Source organism: Talpa occidentalis, unplaced genomic scaffold (genome assembly GCF_014898055.3).
Source record: "Talpa occidentalis isolate TD23 unplaced genomic scaffold, MPIMG_talOcc4v2.1 talOcc4.13, whole genome shotgun sequence".
Classification (NCBI taxonomy): domain Eukaryota; kingdom Metazoa; phylum Chordata; class Mammalia; order Eulipotyphla; family Talpidae; genus Talpa; species Talpa occidentalis.
In genome coordinates this window covers 59,641,192-59,660,677 of record NW_023601322.1, presented here as the reverse complement: position 1 = coordinate 59,660,677, position 19,486 = coordinate 59,641,192, and the positions used below count along the sequence as shown (strand labels likewise).

At 53.0% G+C, this 19,486-nt stretch overlaps 1 protein-coding gene across 1 annotated transcript in view; it reads left to right on the top strand.

Annotated features, from left to right (window-relative positions):
* Nucleotides 1-19,486, top strand: part of ABLIM3 (actin binding LIM protein family member 3) — a 110,071-nt gene that overhangs the window by 88,304 nt on the left and 2,281 nt on the right. The window contains exons 11-23 of the mRNA XM_037508983.2: nucleotides 277-432; nucleotides 1,906-1,935; nucleotides 2,399-2,528; nucleotides 3,121-3,219; nucleotides 4,512-4,559; nucleotides 6,639-6,773; nucleotides 8,239-8,303; nucleotides 9,364-9,511; nucleotides 10,682-10,711; nucleotides 11,204-11,262; nucleotides 12,910-12,970; nucleotides 13,656-13,663; nucleotides 14,169-14,249. Of these exons, the coding sequence (XP_037364880.1) occupies nucleotides 277-432; nucleotides 1,906-1,935; nucleotides 2,399-2,528; nucleotides 3,121-3,219; nucleotides 4,512-4,559; nucleotides 6,639-6,773; nucleotides 8,239-8,303; nucleotides 9,364-9,511; nucleotides 10,682-10,711; nucleotides 11,204-11,262; nucleotides 12,910-12,970; nucleotides 13,656-13,663; nucleotides 14,169-14,249 (1,050 nt within the window). The remainder of the gene's footprint in view (nucleotides 1-276; nucleotides 433-1,905; nucleotides 1,936-2,398; nucleotides 2,529-3,120; nucleotides 3,220-4,511; nucleotides 4,560-6,638; nucleotides 6,774-8,238; nucleotides 8,304-9,363; nucleotides 9,512-10,681; nucleotides 10,712-11,203; nucleotides 11,263-12,909; nucleotides 12,971-13,655; nucleotides 13,664-14,168; nucleotides 14,250-19,486) is intronic.

The following is a 19,486-nucleotide window of genomic DNA, read 5'->3' as shown; positions in this document are numbered from 1 at the left end:
TCGGTTTGCTCATCTGGAATATGGGAATAACACACTTCACAGAGCCATCGTGACACTGAGAGGAAGTGGCTCCTGAAAAGCCAGGGCCTCCCCATGCTGCTCCTGTGGGAACCGAGGGCCTCTAAGACACATCTCACTGGCCTCTGGAGTCTTCTGCCCTAACATCTTGTGTTTAATGGAATCTGGAGAAGTTCCAGCCTCCGTGCCTGCTCTCTGCTTCCCCTCTCCTGTCCCTCTTACCTGTCCACTTCTTTCCTTCATTTCCCTCTTCCCCAGGCTAAGGTGGATAACGAGATTCTAAATTACAAAGACCTGGCAGCTCTCCCCAAGGTCAAGTCCATCTACGAGGTACAACGCCCAGACCTCATTTCCTACGAGCCTCGTTCCAGATACACGTCTGACGAGACGCTGGAGAGATGTGGCTATGGAGAGGTATTGCGTCTCGCCCCTCTGTGGGCCTGGCGGAGGAGCGCTCCCTCCAGTAGGGGTCCCCACTCCCCTTTATCACACATAATTTGTCCTCCATGCTGTTGGCCCCCAGACTCTTAAAACTAGAATTTATGTCAAATTTAAAAACCAGAAGATTTCACGCACAAATCTGGCTTTTTCAAAAAAATCAGAACTGGCTACATGATACCCTATTTCCACCATCTGGAGGTGGGAAGCAGTGCCCCCTGTGGAGAGGACAGGGACTTCCTGGGCTCCCACGTCCCTGCCACTCCCTGAGAACCCACGACCACTCATCACTGGGGTTGGGGATGTGTGGTGGTGAAGGGCTTGTGGCAGGGGAGGAATTCCATGCTCAGCCCGGGATGCTCATTCCTGCCAGGCTCAGTGGCCATTAGGTAGGTTCTGTGGTTTGGGCACCTGACCTTACATCTCTGTGCTCAGAGCAAGACACCCGTAAAAACTCAACGTCAGGTGACTTTTGAAGCAAAACCATCAAAAAGATGGCTGCTGGAGAATAGAACATGTCGTCAGGGGAAGGCCGGTGGCCCCTGCCCTGGCGGCCAACAGGGCCATGTCCAAGGAGGTTTCTGGGCCCCTGAACTAAGCGCATTGGAGCAGGGACCCTGGTGCAGGGGTCAGGGACCTGTTCTTGTTCCCGCTCCACCACTGCCCCCTTCCTCTCGAAAGGGAGTGGGGTCCCATGTGGTTTAATTGCCCAATACTGAGACGCTTGGGGGTCTGCTCCCTGAAATGGATCACGAAAAACATGCTAAATGTTTGGCTGAAGTTGGTAAGCAGGGTTCACCGGCCACAGCTGGCCCCAGGTTGGTTTGTTTTACTCTGCAAAGTACATTCTTTAAGAATGTACGTTGCTTGTCAACATTTAAACATTTGGGCCATTTCACATAAGGATCTGCATTTCTGAATTGACGTGCAAGTTTAAGAAGCTGTGCTGACTCTGGCAGGCACCCGGTCTGGCCCCGACACACAGCAGCAGAGAGCACACTGTCCTGACAGGGGCCACTCCACCTCCACCGCCCTCCCCCTGCCGGCCCAAGTGCTGGACATCACCAGCCTGGCCCTGCCCTGCTTTGGGGCCCCTTGCCCTGGGCCCTGTCCTCATGAACCAGAGGGTTCAGGAACCGGGAGAGGGACAGCAAAGGGGCAGGAAATGACTGAACTGGAGAAGCGAAGGCACAAGCAAGGGCCCGGCCTCCCTGAGTGCCCGGGCCATCCCATTCCCTCTCTGACCCGGGTTTTCAGAGGAGGGTCTTGACCTCCAGCTTTCCTGCCACCTTTGGACTGCTGAGATTCCAGAACTCAAAGCTGTCTGAGAGGGAGCTGCTGGCAACCACAGGCCTCTCTGCTGAACTGCCTAACCACTCTCTGTCTCCATCTTGCCTCCCTTCTCTCCTTCTGCTCCTTCCACGGCCACCTTCAAACTTCGCCTCTAAGTCGCTGGGAACGTTATCTCCCTACTCCCAGGTAATCAAGCTGGTTTGAGGAGACTTTTTACATAATTATGTCCTTTTGTGCTGACCAAGCAGACTCCCAAGTTCACCCCATAAGCCCCCAAGGGTCCTGAGCCCTTGTGTGGGTGCTCCCCCAACCAGGGCACAGATGGGGAGGCCTGGGGGCATGACCTGGAGGAAGTGGCTGTGGCATAAAGGGAAGAAATGGCTCGGGGAGACCCTGATGTTCCCTTTCTACCTGGATGTGATCTCACTGATGCCTTGTGACTCCAAAGGCTGAACCATGGCTTCCATTCACGGCCTATGGGTGGGGCTGAGGACCCTGCAAATTCCCTGCAGCTTTCCTTGCACGTGGAACCCAGCACCGCTCGTCAGCCCCTAGAACCTGGCGTCCGTGTCACCCCCCCACCTGCTTGCAGACCCTGGGCCACTGGTCACCTGATGGGTGGCCTGACTCTGGCCGCTTCCTCCCCCAGGACATCTATGAGAACCTGGACCTCCGGCAGAGACGGGCCTCCAGTCCCGGATACATCGACTCCCCTACATATAGCCGGCAGGGCATGTCCCCAACCTTCTCCCGCTCACCTCACCACTACTACCGCTCTGGTAAGGAAGGGGAAACCACCAAGGGGTGGGACGAGCCAGGGACAGCACAGTGGCCTGCTGCCCACAGCTGCGGGGATAGCGCTGGACTTCCTGGGACTCCCACCCAGCATAGTCCTGTGCAGACCTGTGGCTGCACTGGGTCCCTGAAGATGCCCCTGGCAGGGGAGGGGAGGGGGCGATGGTGCAGAGAAGCAGCAGGAAGGTAGCCGTGAGCTGCCAGGAGAGGGGGTGGCAGGCAGTCAGTGGCCCTGTCCGCATGAAGGCTCCTCAGTCTGACCCTTGCCCTGTGACCTGCCCATCCAGATGGTAGGGGTGACTGGAAGAGGGAGTAGTCAGGGAGGGGCCCAGGTGAATGGGGCTGGGGAGTTCAACAGAGTGAAGATACCTTCCTGAAGCTCGGTGGAACCCACAAAATCTGACTTTGGGGAGAAGCAAGAAAACGGGGTCAAGCCTGTTTCTGCAGACACTGTGCATGAGAGCAGAGCCCCTCCTCACCCCACTGCCATCACTCACTGCCGCCTCCAGTGCACCCGGCTAATGCCTGTCTCCTCTGTGCCTCTGTTCTCTCTGGGGACCACTGTCTGCGCCCCAGGGCCCGAGAGTGGCCGGAGCTCTCCATACCATAGCCAGTTAGATGTCAGGTCCTCTACTCCAACCTCTTACCAGGCTCCCAAGCACTTTCACATCCCAGGTAGGCTGCCAGCCCGAATGCCCGCATGGTGCATGCTCCGCTGGGTCGCCGGGCACTGAGGAGAAGCCGGTTTCCGGGGACCTCCCTAACCAGTCACCTGCACAACCCCACCCCGCAGCCCGACACGCCCCTGCTTTAGTCCACCACTAACAGAACCAGCCTCGGTCAGGACCACGGCGAAGCACAGGGAAGATCGTAAATGTCTGAGGGCCAGGAAGGAGGTGGCGGCCACCATGCATGAAAGTCTAGGAATTGATTCCGTTTCCACCATTTAGACTCATGATGCTGGGTCAATTATTTAGCTTCCCTGAGCTTCTGCTGTTCCCTCATACAGCCGGGTATTCTTCTGGGCCCTAAGGTTGCAAAACCTTCATGGTGTTTAAGTGCTAGTGTGGAAAGAGATAATAAATGAATAAGCAAACCAGTAAAAGGGTCGTTTCAGGTAATGGGAGGTACAATACACATCCCAAGACAGGACACTATGAGAGAAAGACCTGGGTGGGGGAGGTTGGGCTCCGTAGGAAGGGCTTCTTGGAGGAGGTGACATTGATGCTAAAAGATAAGAAGCAGTCAGGTTTATGAGGGCCACCAAAGAAAACATCCCTGGTGGAGGGAAAACGTCCCTGGTGGAGGCAAACGAAAAGACTGTAAAACTGAAACAGCAACAGGCCGCTGGCTGGAGGTGGTGACGTGAGGGAAAGCGATAGGAGATAAGAGGAAGGGCAGGGGCCTGGTGGTCTTGTGGGTGTGATTTAGACAAGGTCTCATCCTGCGTTCAGCAGAGCCAGGCCTATATCCCAGCCTCCCAACCCTGAGCTCAGCTTTGTTTCCCACTCACTTTTCCTAAGAACTGGTGCTGCTGATCCATCTACACCTCTCTCCACTGCTCCAGGAAGGTCCCATCCTGTTTCGAGGGGGGGGAGGGAGACTGCCGACCCACGGCTGCAGCATTTGGGGGTTCTGCATGGAATGAGGCATGGCTGCTGCTGGGTGGAGGTTGCAACACCCTCCTGCATGGGGTCCCGCCGAGCGCACCCCGCCCTGTGCCTGCATGCCCATGCGCAAGCCTCAGCCCCTTCCTCTGCTCCGTCTGGATCCACCCAATCCCCTCCTGAACCCAATGGGGTGAGGTTGGGAGCTCAGCTTTGGAAACTCACCAGGGGAAGACAGTGGCGCCTTGGGGAAGGTTGCTGGCCCTCTCTTCTGCGATCGACTGACCAACTCTGTCTCTCCTCTGTTCTCTGTCCTCTCCCCTTGCCCCCCTCCCACTGCCCCTCCCATCTGTCTGGCAGCTGGAGAAAGTAACATCTACCGGAAACCCCCGATCTACAAACGGCATGGTATGATAGAGGCAGCTAGGGCTCAGCCAGGCCTAGGGAGGGACAGTCACTTCGCGGTGACTCTGGGGAGGAGTTTGCCGTCATTACAAAAGAGCAAGAAAGGCCTCATATCCCCTAAACCCTTTCCCACTTCCTTTCCAACCCCTAAACCCTGACGCCCTAAATTCTGTGCTCAGAGCACCCCTTCATATGTTAGCACCCTGAGAGTGTCACACTCCGAGGCACTGATCCTCAAACTTGGCTAGTTGGTTAGCATCCGATGGGAGGCACGCGGATTTGGACGCCCCACCCCAGACCTATTGATTTGCAATTTTGTAATTGTAGCCATTTATCCTTGTGGTTCCAATGCCCAGCCCAGTTTGGGAACCACTGCTTAGAGCAGTGGAGGTTTGATGAGGGCGTGCATCACTGAGGTGCTCACCTTCATTCATTCAGTCATTCATTCATTCAGTCATGCAGTGTTTATGAAAGAATGGTCTGTAGCTCCCTAGTACCGGACAGACTTACTACTAAAGCAGATGTACCCCCGAGCCCCTCTCTAGGGGCCTGATCCCAAATACTGAGAGTCTTTCCTGTCGCCAGGAGTCGTTCCTGATTCCCACCTGCACCCAGTAGGAGAGCACCCAGGGCCCAGTCCCGCACCCCAGTCAGTCTCATGCTCAGCTGACCAAGCGTGTCCCTCCTGCGCAGGACATGGCGGTGCAGCTGCCGCTGTTCCCATGTTGCCCTCACATGCCCGTGTGTCTCTCTGGATAACAGAGGAGAGCCCAAAACTGGGCGACTATGGACATGGGCAGGAGAGGCCCCGTTCTGAGTCCACACTCACTCAGCTGGTGGGGTGCAGAGTGGGTGTAAACCATAGCTCTGGGTGCCAAGACCCACAGTGTAGACAGACATCCTCGATTTTGAAAGGAGCTGGCCGGGTGAGTCTACCCACGGCCTTGGAGGTCATGTGTGTGCCCCTGGGGGCCACGGACAGGCACCGACCTGACACGCTGTCTGTTTTGATGTCCAAAAATGGCCTCCACCTTAGCTGAGGCACCTCAGGACTGCACGGAGTTTTCCAGGTTGGCCCCAAAGCAGGCCGAAGAGGAATGCGGGGCAGAGGCGGATGGTGGTGAAGAGGTGATAAGGGGAAATCAGCAAGGGTGGGAGGGGCTGCCCAGGACCCAAGTCAAAGAGAATCAGCACGTTGGAAGCAAGTGGCGCCGGGGGAGGTCCTGACACAGGACCCTCAGCTGCTCAGACACCACAGAGAAGGGAGAAGCAGAGAGCACGTCCCTACAGCTTCTCTCCCGTGACATGATGGGGCGCTTGCTCCCCCAGCCCTCTCTCTATCCTCACCAGACTCTTGAGTGTCTGGGCCAGAGCTGCTGCCCTGGCCAGAGTCGCTGTCTATGGTGGGTTCAGTGATCACCCTGTGTCGCAGATTTCAAGTGGAAATTGGAAGCTGAATAGTATCTGAGCTAGCCGGCCAATCCTGATCCTCACCGATGAGGAGACTGAGGCAGAGAGAGGCAGGATTTGCTCAGTGTAACAACTGGGTTAAATGGCAGAGGCGGGACCAGACCCAGGTCACTGACTCCCCACCCAGGGTTCCTTCCTGCAGGCCACATAGCGCCCCCCAGGTGGGATTGGGCATTTCAGTGTGAGGAGAAGGTTGAAAACATACATTGTGGCCCTACTTGGTAATTCACATTCTAGACATGACTTAAATCCATAACAAGGCAGAGGGTGAAAAAGGTAAGGGCTAACGCTCACCTGGCACCTGTCTAAATCTTACTTGGAGAGGCACAGCCTTCATATTCCTTGGGAGCACCCCAGAAGTCCATAGAATATGGTGGAAGGAGCCCTGAGCTTGGGGCTGCCTTGCTGTGTGGTCACGGGTGAGCCCTGCTCCTCTCTGGTGTTCAGATGCCTAACTTGGCTCCAGTGCCTCCCCGGCTCTAATGCCCATGTCCCAGCCCCTGGCCTGAGTATCCTGAGTCCCTGGGCTGGAGCCTAGCTGGACAGAGGACAGGGCACATGGTTTCTGCCAGGCCGCTCTCCTCCCCTGACCTCTCCTTGGGTCCTTTGCAGGTGACTTGTCAACCACCACCAAGAGCAAAACAAGTGAAGACATTAGCCAGACCTCCAAATACAGTCCGGCCTACTCCCCAGACCCCTACTATGCCGCGGAATCTGAATACTGGACCTACCATGGGTCCCCCAAAGGTAAGGCACCCCACAGGTAACCAAGGACCACAGCCCTGTCACGTAAAATGAGGACAGAGGACCAGGCAGATGCCACCCTCCCCTTCACACTATCATTCACGTATGCATTCAGTAAGCCTATGTTGAGGGCCAGTCATGGACCCTGGGGAAGCAATGGGAGCAAAATAGACCAGGTGTCTGCGCTGTGGACATAGGTGTGCACAGGAGGTGCTACACAGCAGGTGGAAGAACCAATGGCAGGAGGGCACTGTCCAGCCTGGAAGATGACCAAAGTCCTGGGTACAGAGATTCGGTTGCTGTGGCCAGGGGAGGACCAGGGCAGCAGCAGAGTAGCCGTGCAGGTGCACACACCCAGGCTGGGAGGGCGGCTCCACTGGAGAAAGGAAAGGCATCAGCTTACCCCGGAGCTCGGAGAAGGAGGGAATAGGCAAGGGTGAGGGGCCAGATCCCAGAGGCCTTTTGGGTGGAAGTAAAGATGTTGGTCTGTGTCCCAAACAGTAGGAACTCACTGAAAGTGGTGACATGGTCAGATTTCTGTCTCTAAGACATCACTTTAGCTGGGGTGCAAAATGATTTGGGGGATAGGGACAAGCATGCGGGGAGAAGGAAGTCTCCCATAGGCACCTGGCAAGGCATTTTGGGTGCTCTCGGGCAGCATTCCAAGTAGATAGCCCAAGCCATTTCTTTCCAGTGTGGAGAGGAATGTTCTTTCTATTCCTCTTTGAGCAACATACTTTGTTGCTTGAATGTCCATTCTGAGCAAAGCTTCATAGGAGTTCAGAGGTGACCCCTGCCTCATTGCCAAAGAATTCTCCACTTAGAAAAGAGGAGACACAAGCATAGCACAACACAAGTGGATAGTAGCCAGTGCCCTGGGAGATGCATGAGCAGAGGCTGCAAGGACAGAGGAGCCACTCCCAGCAACCTGAGGAGAGATGGGGAGTCTTAGATGAGATCACTCGGTCACAAAAAAAAAAAGGAAAAAAAAGGAAAAATGAACCCCAAGTGGCTTAAGCCAAAATAGGACTTCCTGGGTCATGGACTGAAAGGTTTTGAGGTGTATTGACTTGGGGCACAGCTGAATCTAAGGATGAATGAGTGTCATCAGGACTTGACCTATGCCCTGGGTGGCTTTGCCCCCATCACAGCGACATGAGCTCCAGCAAGCGCAGGCAGCTCCACTGTGTCAGAAAGAGACTGTCCTGCCAGCAGCAGCAAAGTGCAACACTGATGCTTATTAGCTCTGATCAGGCTTCACCTGCCCTCAGGACCCGAGAATAGGGCTCAGGGAATGGCATATGACAGTAGCATGTGGGAGGCCCAGAGTGGGGGCATTTCAAACAGCTGGAAAGTGCCAGAGCCAAGAGAGCCCCTGGCTAGCCTCTACTGCCCCTCTGTGCCCTCTCCCCAGGGGAGGCTGAGTGGGGAGCATATGCTGGAGCTGATCCTAGCTGTCTTTTGGCAGTGCCCCGAGCCAGAAGGTTCTCATCTGGAGGAGAGGAAGACGATTTTGACCGCAGCATGCATAAGGTAAGCAGGCCATGCCTCTGAATGAGATGCTTATGTGCTGTGTATCTGAAGCCTTCTTAATTTGCAAGTGACGAATCAGATTCAAACTCACTTATTTTAGGAAAAAGAAATGGTTAGCTTTGCCTAACTGAAAAGTCAAATGGTGGGGTTAGTTTCAGGTACGGCTGGATCCAGCCTCTCAAAAAGTGGCCATAAAGAAATTGTCTCTCCTTTCTCTTGAGCCTGGCCTCAGGCTTAGGCAGGTCCTCATGAAGTGGAAGTACACCTCTCGCGTATTGCAGTAATGGAAAGTGGTACAGCTGCTGGTGAAATATTTTGACTGCTCTTCACAAAAGTACTTAGAATTACTATAGAACCCAATAACTCCACTCTTTGCAGACACCCAGAAGAACTGAAAACTGGCACACAAATACATGTATACAAGTGTTCATAGTAGCAGTGTTCACAATAATCCAAACATAGAAACAACTCAAATGTCCACAAACTCCCAAATGGATAAGTAAATCATGGTCTGTCCATACAATGGAAAATTATTCAGCCATAAAGAGGAATGAGATACTGTACATGCAATAAGGTGGCTTAACCTCAAAAACAAAATGCTTAGTGAAGGAAGTCAGACACAAAATCATGATTGTGTTTACTTGCATTGTCCAGAATAGGTAAATCCATAGAGACAGAATAAATATAGATTGGTGAATTTCATCTCAATTAAAAAATTATTTTAAGAGATGGGTGCCAGTAACTCCACTCCGAGTCCCAGGGAAGACTCCCCAGCCCATTGTTGAACCAGTCACTGTGGCCAGGGCATATGGCCCTGTCATTGGCCAGGCCTGCCTTTTATGCCCATCCTAAGAGCCCCACTTCAACCGCAGTCTACTTGTGAAAGAGAGATGAAATTGCAAAGGAAAATGTGGGTGCTGCCAAGAACAAGGGACTCTGAGAAGGCAGAAATGACAGAGGCTCACAGTAGGGTCGATGCCTCAGCCCTTCCAAAGGCTGCTCCACCTCTGTGTTCTTTGCTTCCTTCTAACTCATCTTACCCCTCTCACCCCCACCCCAGCTCCAGAGCGGAATTGGCCGGCTGATCCTGAAGGAGGAGATGAAGGCCCGGTCCAGCTCCTATGCGGATCCCTGGACCCCGCCCCGGAGCTCCACCAGCAGCCGGGAGGCCTTGCACACAGCTGGCTATGAGATGTCCCTCAATGGCTGTAAGCACTGCACCGGAGACCCAAACGCAAGGGGGCGCTTTCCTCCCTACCCCGCCATTGAATCTGAACTCTTCTGGGCTCACCTGGGTCTGGAATACAGATGGGGGTGGGGGTCATGCCCTGCTCTAAGAAGTCGCTTCTGCTTCATTGGGGCATCTGAAACTATGACTTCTAATCAGTTTCAGTGTAAAGAAAAAACATCATTTAATGGTCTATATGGCTCAACAATATAAAGGGCTACCAACTGAGGTAGTGATCCCTCTGTCACTGGAGGTATGCAAGCAGAGGCTTGCTTCAAGCACCTTGCCCTAAGACTCTCTCACTGTAAGTTCCTCCCTGTTTCTGGACACACACGTGCTCTGTCTCCTCTCTTTCTTATATATGTGGGATTCAGTCTTGCCAGGAAATCCTATCTCAAGTCTGTACTTGATGGATAATGTGCCAGGAATTTGTAGATACATGGGCATTCTGATCCTCACAAAGACCCAGAGGGTAGTGAACCTCACTTTACAGATGAGAGGCCTGAGATTGTCACTCGTCCAAGGTCAGGAAGCCAGTAAGTGACGGAGCCAGGTGAGGGTGACCCCGCGGCCATAAACTTTTCCCTCCTCACCAGTCTGTGCCTTGACTCCAGGTAGAATAAAGGTGATGGTGGTGCTGATGATGATAAAGCCAGTTTTGTTTGTTTTGCGTCATGCACTGTGCTGGCGCCTTACTCTAGTGTGTCTAGTATATTCTTACTCTAGTGTGTCTAGTATTTTCTTCACAATAACTGTAGAAAGGAGACACTATCTCTCCCCACCCCACCCCACCCCCATTTGACAGATGAGAATACGGAAGCTTGATTACCTCCTGGAAGTTCGCATCTGCTAGTGGCAGCGCAGGGATGAAGGAAAGAGCTTTACTCCCTGTTTGACCTCTGAGGGGCACTGCTGTCACCCCAGGCTCTGCGGGGCAAACTTCAACTCTGGGCAATGGTGTTGGTGCAGTAGATGTCAAGAAGCGCCTGTGATGCTCCCAGCACGGGGCAAAGGGAGGATGGAAACTGACCAGGGTGAAAGGAGGGAACAGAGGAGGACCCTCCTTACACCAGGGCAGCCCAGATGTCAGAGCCACGGACGTCTGTCTGTCGCCACGAACACTGACTGATCTCCGACTTCTCTCTTGCAGCCCCGCGGTCCCACTACCTGGCTGACAGCGGTGAGTTCTGCCTGCCGGGCCCTCAGTCCATCATGTCCTGGGTGGGCCAGATCTGGGGTGGCCACAGGGGCCGTGACCTTAAATGACCCACAGCACTATGCTTCACAGTCAGTAAGATTCCATTTTGAGGTTCTGGAACCAGAGTTGCCACAACCAACTCCTTCCAGGCAAAAAATGAAATCCCAAGCCTCTTCCACCCACATGGACGCCTGCCTGGCTGGGTCCTGAGTGGGAGGTTGAGGGCCTTTGCGCAGGGCACAGGGCTCCTCAGAGGAAGATGATGGTGCAGGTAAAGGCCAGAAGGCTGCTTGGGTACTTCAGGTGGGCCTAGGATTCTGCAGGGGTAGGCACCCCTAGGACAGTCAGTTGCAAACCTGGGAGGTAGTGCGAGAGACTGGTGGGGAGTAATATGAGCCATTTGCAACTGATAAGTCAGGGAGAAGGACCCCTGGCTGGGGGTTCCTTGTAATTGTTTTGGCTCCTTCTTTTCAGACCCCCTCATCTCCAAATCTGCCTCCCTGCCTGCCTACAGAAGAAATGGGCTGCACCGGGTAAGAGGGGACCCCACATGGGGAGCACCATCCCAAGATGCTAACAGTCCCAGCCTCACCACTGCTCAAGTGGTCACTGGGACAAAGCCCCGGGCAGGAAGCCAAAGGCAAGATTGCTCTTTTGCCATGGGTGTTCCTCAGTGCTTACTGGGCCATCACTCCTTGCCAGACACTGTGCTGAGCACCTGGCAAGCACTAACTCATGCCACCTCACAAGAGGCAAGGTAGATTCTATTATTAACCCTGTATGTGGGTGAAGACGTGGAGGTGGAGGCAGGGGACCAGGGGGGACGTGCTTGAGCTCTCATACCAGTGAGTGCGGAGCCAGGGCCAGAGCCCAGACCAGTTGCCCCCACGGCTCCCGCCCAAGTGCCAGCCTCCAGGTGAGACGCGGCATGACCCATAACCTTCACAGAGACCGCTGATTGGTTTCAGGACTGAAAAGAAATGAAAAATCCATCTTATTAGCAAAATGAGAGGCTGTGTTACCTGATGGGTGATGGAGAAAGGGCAGGGCCAGTGAGACAGAGGTCTATTTTCTGAGCATCTACTATGTGCCAGGAATGTTCTAGGTTCCAGGGTTACTGCAGGAAATAAAACTCCCAGGTAGCTCATGTTCTAGCCGGGGAGACTGACAAGCACCCAGTTAACATGCAGTGCAAAGTCAGTGGTCGCGGTGCTAGAATAAAGCAGGGGGCGAGCAGGAGTCCAAGAGGGGCCAGGGACTTCGCCACCGAAAGACCTGCAGGAGCCATCCAGAGAGGGGGGAGCTTCTAAGTCCCTGGGCTAGGGGGACCCAGTGGGCCCCAGCCAGTGTCGGGTGGAGTGAGCCAGTAGAGGAAGCCAGACTGGAATGTCACTGGGGTCCTGGGCACTGTAAGGACTTGGGGGTCTCCACCAGGGGTGCTGTTTGATCTGACCTGGATTTTCAGTGGACTCCGGTTGTTGCATGGAATAGAGCCATTAGAAGGACCAGTGGAAACTGCACATCTGCTAGGAGGTTATTTTGGGCTAGAGCCCACAACAGGGAGACGTCCAGGGAGAGTGAGCTCCTGCTGAGGAGCACACGGACCCCACCTCAACACGCATCCCGAGCAGACATTTCCTGAGAGCCTTGTCTATGCCGGCCACTGCTCCCAAGCTGAGAACAGCCACATACAAGGCCCCTGCCCCTCGGGCCTTATATCCTACCACAGAAACAGAAAGCAAGAAGTAAATAGTAAACAGGTCAAGTTTTATATAGAATTTAGAAGTATGACGAATTTAGAAGCTTTGTATAGAATTTAGAAATATGAATTTAGAAGCTTTGTATAGAATTTGGAAATATTATGAATTTAGAAGTATTGTATAGAATTTAGAATATTATAGGGAAAAAATGGGCAAGAGAAGGGGGCTTGGCAGAATGGCATTTGGGGAAAGGACTACTTGCAGTTGTGGGCAGGTTATAGAAAAAAGCAGCATCTGAGCCGTGAGAGAAAGCCTGAGATGCTACTCACCAATTAGTGAGTGGGTATTGAGTGCCCGCCATGTGCGGGCATAGGTTGAAGCCCCCACCCCCGTGTCCCGAGGGTCTGTCCCTTTCTGCGTGGGTGAGTGCTCCCGGGAGGAGGAGGAGCCTCAGGCCCACTCTGGCCTTGTCTTCCGCAGACGCCCAGCGCAGACCTCTTCCACTACGACAGCATGAACGCCGTCAACTGGGGCATGCGAGGTGAGCACAGGCCTGTCTCGGGACTCGAGGACAGTCCATGCATGCTCCTAACTGTGCTTGACCTTCCACAAGCCATTGCTGCAGATCCTGCCCCAGAGCTGGGCTCTGTTCAAACCCAAGTTTCCCACTGCTGTCACTTCCCATTCCCTCCCTCTCCCCTCATCCTTCCGAGGCCCTGGCCTTGGATGGTCTCCAGGCCATCTGTCCCATCTGGGTTCCATCGGGAGCGCTTTTCTCCCGGAACTGCTGAGCCAGGATTGCCTGCCAGCCCCAGGGGGGAGGAAGACACTCAGCCAAATTTGAGTTGTTCCCAGCAAACTTCCATGAGGTTCATGCTCTCTGCCAGGACGCTGTCCTGCCAGCCCCCCACCCCCAGCTCCCCCAGGCAGCTCAGGCAGGAGCACAGCTCACAGCAGAGCCCTGGGGGATGGGAGGGTCTCCCCAGTGGAGCCCCCAACCTCGGATTCTTCTCATTTCTATTCTTAGTACCTCAAAAGGGATTTTTACCCCAAAGCCATATTTCTGGATCCTTCCGGTCACCCACTGTGCTCGGATCAGCCTTGGTTATCTGCCACAGCGGGTCCAGCAAGGACAGGGCGGGTGTAAGCAGGGGCAGAGTAACAATGCAAAGCAGGGACCAGAGACCGCTGAGTGTCTATTGTGTGTGTCTCTTTTCTCTCGACAGAATACAAGGTAAAGGAGATGCACAGACCCTGGGGGTCTCCGGACCCTGGGAGCTGCTACATGGGGACCAGCCAGAGGCTGACAACACTGTGTATGCAGGGAAGGAAACAGATAAATAACCCCAGGGGTGCTCTCAAGACCAGCATTTCCAGTTCCTCCTAGACTTCCTGTCCATGAGCCTGCCCCACATCTCTTGCCTACTGAAATCCCATAGTCCCTCAAGGCCTCAAAGACTTTCTAGAGTCTTGACAATCACCACATACTGGCCATTTACATTCAGGAGGCCGTGGGCCCACCTTAATTCCAAATGCCACCAACTTTATTCCTGGCAGTATCAGAGCATCTGGGCCTTGCCTTTGGGGTGCCCTGGGGCTACCAGGCAACTCCAAAGAGGGCAGACCAGCTTTCTCCAGACTAATCTTTCTGGGTAGAGGAGGGAATCCAAAAACGAGATGTGGCTAAAAGGAACAAGTCCACCACCGCCCCCAGCCTGGAAACCTCCCTCTCTCCTTAGATCTACCCTTATGAACTGCTGCTGGTGACCACAAGAGGCCGGAATCGGCTGCCCAAGGATGTGGACCGGACCCGCTTAGAGGTAGGTCTGGAACATTGAGCAGGTTGGCTTCAGAGGGATCCCAGAAATGGCCTGGTCTAAGCCAGCTCTGGAAGGGTGGACAGAATGAATGACTCTAGGGTCACACAACTTACTGACAAAGCAGACTCAAACCCCATTTCCATAGTCTAAGACTGTTCCCTGCTGTCCTCGGTTCTGTTAGCATTGGTGGTCACAGCCACTGTGTGTCCCCACCTGGGGCTGGGCCTCCTGCAGACACAAGAGGGCTAGATTTGGTGCCTGTGCTCGAGGTCCTCAGTCTGTTGGTCAGCAGTGCAGGGCTGGTTCTGCACAGGGCAGCACAGCCAGCAGCACTGATGAGGAGGGGGGTGGCGCTGCCCAGAAATGAACGCAGAAGACTCGGCTCCAGCTCTGAGCCTGCCCAGCCCAGGCGGGAGCTCGGCTGCTCTGTGAACCTCAGTTTACTCCTTTGTCAAGAGGGGGTGATTTGTGCTTCCCACAAGTTGCCGAATGATATCTATGAGGCGGTACGCATAGAGCCCTTGGCACAGAATCTGCTGGCATGCCGAGTTGTTCCTCACAATGCCCCACTGGTGTCACTCAGAGAGGACCAGGATGGCTGGCTTAGTTTGCACAGCCTTCCAGACAGAGGAAGGATTTTGAAGGTGGGTAGATTGGGGTGGCTGGAGAGAGGAAGAACAGCCTCATGAGCAGTGGGGATAGTGTAAATAAGAGTAGAGGTGGCCCAGGCATGGCATCAGGTGTTCAACAGTCCAGCCGCGTGGTGTGGAGCTCCTGTCCCAGATCACTTCTGATCCACGAGTGCTCTTCCCTCTCCACCCCTGCCTGCCCCTGCTTTTCCCATTTCCTAGAATGCCTTTCCCTTCTCCCCAGCATCCTCACTCCTTGGGTTCCCAATCTAGTGACAGGTGTGCCCCCAAATCTCTGCCAACCCTTCCATAGAGGGTGTTGCTTCCCTATTCATCTAGCCTCCCACACCCGTCCAGAGCACGCATCAAGCCCCCCCCCATTGTATCACATCATCGAGATGTCCACTTCCTTTTAGACAGTCTGTCATCTTCCACGGTTCCTGGCCTAGGAGAGGTGTCAGCAAATGTCTGTGGACTTGAATGCAGGCTTCTAAGGGGGCTCAGAATATCAACACCCCCGACACTGACAACTGAGGAATTTGTTTGGAGTAGGGGGTTGGAGGAAGCTCTGTGAGTCCTTCTAGCTCTGACAAGCTGGGATAGCAGCCCAAGAAGCAGTGATCCCCCTCCCCGCATTTAAAGGGCCTCCTTTCATGTCAACCAGAGTGTCTGCTGGTGCTGAACGGGACAGCTCCCGAGGCAGCGCCAGGGAGCCTGCATTCAGGGAAGGGAAATTCTGGACCTTGGTTCATCTGGAGGACCAGTTGCTCCCTTACCTGCTTCAGGACACCTAAAAACTCAAACCGGGGAAGCACAACCTTTCCTAAGCACCAGGATCACTCAAGAAGCTTTTAAAAACAGCAATAGAGGCCTCACCCTAGACATTTACATCATAATCTTGGCAAGGAGCCCAGGCATCTGTATTTCTCAGAGGCCCTGGGGATGTAGGCTGTAGAGACACTACTCTCACCCTCTGCAGGAAGGTTTCTACAGAAGGAGACCGTGACCCTGACTTTAAGGAGCTCAGCTTCGGTCTTCCTTTATCCAGTGAATAGCAAACGCATCTGCACGCCAGGTGCTGTCCAAGGTGCTGCATATCAACAAACAGCGCAAAGACCCTGCCCTCTTGGAGCTGGCATTTTCATGTGAAGAGACAGATAGTAAGTGACACAGAGAATCAATGACATAGTATGTTGGCAGGTACTAATATCCAAGGAGAGAAGTAAAGGAGGGACAGTGAAGGGACTGGGAATCGAGGGGTGGCTTGCACATTAAATAGAATGAGCAGGGTAGATCTCACTGAAACAGGACATCAGAGCCAGACTTGAAGTGGGAGAGAGGGTGAGCCAAGAGCGATGGGACCGGCCACTGCCAAGTCTCTGGGACAGGAGTGAGACTGGTGTGTTTGAAGACTGCAGGAGGTGAGTGTGGCTGAGGTGACAGTGCACAGGAGAGAAGATGAAGGCCAATGAGGACCCAATCACCTGGGGGAGCACACAGAGAGGTCGTTGCCATAGTGAGAATGACCAGGGGCCAGGTGATTTCCGCTCACCAGCCTGTGCAGTGGGCACATGAGCCACATTGCCTGATTCTCCCTCCCAATTCCCCTGATACAGGTGCTGGGATGCTCCCACTGCCCAGAAGAGGTGACTGAGGCTCACTGAGACAAAGTGACTTGCCCAAGGTCACACACCCATATCTGCCAGGCTCTAAAACCAGTTCTTCACCCTTATGCCTCAAAGTCTGTGATGAAGGTCAAATGGGCAGAGCTGGTGAAAGTCCCCTGAGCAGCCAGGTGGGTGGAGGCCCCAGCCATACGTGGTGTGGCCCCAGTTCAAATGCCTGGCCCTTGGGTGGAGAGTACAGGGTAGAAGCTTCAGTCTCCTTCAGTGCTGCCTACTGTAGAGGCTTTGCTTTACTCAGTAGAGTGGCGCTACCATCCCTGTCACCTCTAACATGTCCACTGAGCCTCATAAAAAAGATTTTTGAGCATAGTAGAGAAACCAGTATCGGGTGATCAGCTGTAGCCACTACCTCCAACAACAAAAAAAAAGAGCAAAGAAGAAGAAATGACTGTTGCTCTCTCTTTCCTGTGAAAGTAGAGAAGAGAGTGCCCTCACATCCAAATTATTTTTCATCATTCATTTGAGTAGAGTAAAACAAATATGGGTACATCAACAGCATGAGTGTGAAGCAGGCACTGTCTGCACAGGTAAGACTTAGGGATGTAACAGGGCCTCCCCAGTGGTGCAGGGTTGAGCGCTGGGCTATGAAGCTGCCTGCAGCCTCTGCAGTACCAGTTCGATCCCCGGCCACTGGGTGAGGGTCCCACATGGCACGCAGACCTCTCCTGCTGCCCACTGCTCCCCTCAGCAGTGTACTTCGTCAGTCTGCCTGTTCTGCTCTCCGCTCTGGCTCTGGTGAATTCTCTCACCCTTCTGCGCTTCTGACTGTACCCAGTGCTTATATAAATAATAATTTAAAAAAAAAAAAGACTTAGGGACGTAACAGCCATACGTGGTGTGGCCCCAGTTCAAATGCCTGGCCACACAAACTACCTTGAAAAAGACATTCTTGAGCCAATCAGACGCTGGCACTGAAGGAGTCTAAAGCTTCTACTCTGTACTCCCCACCCAAGGGCCAACTGAGGCCACCACCCACCTGGGTGCTCAGGGGACTTTCACCAGCTCTGCTCATTTGACCTTCATCACAGACTTTGAAGCATAAGGGTGAAGAGCTGGTTTTAGAGCCTGGCAGATATGGGTGTGTGACCTTGGGCAAGTCACTTTGCCTCAGTGAAACTCTTGTTGTGCGTGGGATTAGGTGACTCTGAGGACTTACTGTTGGTCGTTCTTAGGTGTGGCCATGGCCTGTGGGCGCCCGAGGAAGTGGCCAGTGTGTTTGTGATTATCTACCGCAGTAATAGAACGAGTGGATATGATAGCTGGGGTTTGCTGTAAAAACACTTCCGCAAAGGAAGGAGATGAAGCAAATATGCCAAACTCTTAATAACTGTTGAATCTGGGGGCTGGGCATGGCTATGCCTTGTGCTCCTTTCTCTTTCACAAATTCATGGAAGTTTTTCATGATAGAAACACTTATTTATGAATTGTTAATGGACTTGACCAAGAGGGACAGTTGGAGTCCCACATTTGGAATCAGAAAGTCTGGGCTTGGGTCACAGCTCTGCCACTTACTGACCTTCCTCCCACCCTCGCTCTTGGCCGAGTAAGTTATTTTAATTCTCTGACTTCTGGTTTTCTCATTTTTGAACTGGATGGAAATTATTGTTGATTTTCAGGTTGGCTAGAGGGTTAAATGAGAAAAATGAGAGATGAACTATTAAGTATGACCAAATGCAATTCAAGGACTCATTGATGTTCTTAGCTAATGCTAAGTATTGAAAAATCAGCTCAAGGTCACCAGCAGCCAGTAACAGCTATCGAAAGTATCAATATTACCTTTTCTTGAAGTTCTGCAAATGTGGTCAAAATATTATTTCATAGTGACAGTTGGCCAGAGGAGTGGCTAGGCATTACCTGGCTGTGTACCTGATTCTCAGAGTCTTCTTCAGTGCTTTAGTAGGTAATGTAACTACTACCAACAGGTCAGCTCAGTGAATCCAGGACATTTTCAGGCAAGATAGAGGCCATATGTTCCTCTCTTTCAATGTAGTTTAAAATTTTATTTTGAGAAAAATTTCAGAACTCCAAAAAAGTTCTTAGAAAAGTGAAATGAACATCCACCTACCACTCACCTAAATACACCAAATGTTAACATTTTGCCACCTTTTAAGTGCCATGTATGTCTAACTCTAAAAGTGTTAGACAATGTGTTAACTTTCAAAGGGGGAGAGAGGGAGGGAGGCAGAATGGGGTGGAGGGGGTGTCCCTGAATGCAGAACAATGATTCTCTGGCCCAGTTTTCAGGACATTTCAGTAGGTGGAGAAATATGAACAGAAATTTTTTTCTTTGGTCTCAGAAACAGCCTTCCAGAGCATTTGTAAAAAATATTAATAAGAGGAAATATAGGGCCTCACTGGTGGTGCAGGGGGTTAAGTCTCAGCACTATGAAGCTATCCAGCCACTGCAGCACAAGTTCAATCCCCAGCCAGGGAGCGACCCACATGGCATAGCAGACCTCTCCAGTCTTGCCCTCTGTTCCCCTCAGCGGTGTATTTCAGTAGATCTGCCTGTTCTGCTCCCCACTCTGTCTCTGGTGAATCCTCTCACCTCCCCTACACCCCAGCTCTTGTATGCATAAATAAATAAAATAAATCTTTAAAAAAAAAAAAGGAAATACAAACCATGGGCACACCCCCTTTTTTTCTCAAAGGAGAAAAAGCAGAGCATGAATCCATGCACCCCCGTGGACAGGGTACATGTAGCAGGGAGGCAGATAGGTGAGGTGAACCAGGCATACTGAGGGGTGTTAGTGAAATCAAAGTCCCACCTGAGTCTTGGGGGTGAGAGGTGACCCCCGGACCAGCTCCAGAGGCCCCTGTGAGGAGACAATCACTCACGCATCCACCAAACAGATATCCATCACACACTTCCCTGGCTGAGCCACTCCCAGGCACGGGGCCCGGCGCCCAGAGAAAACACAGT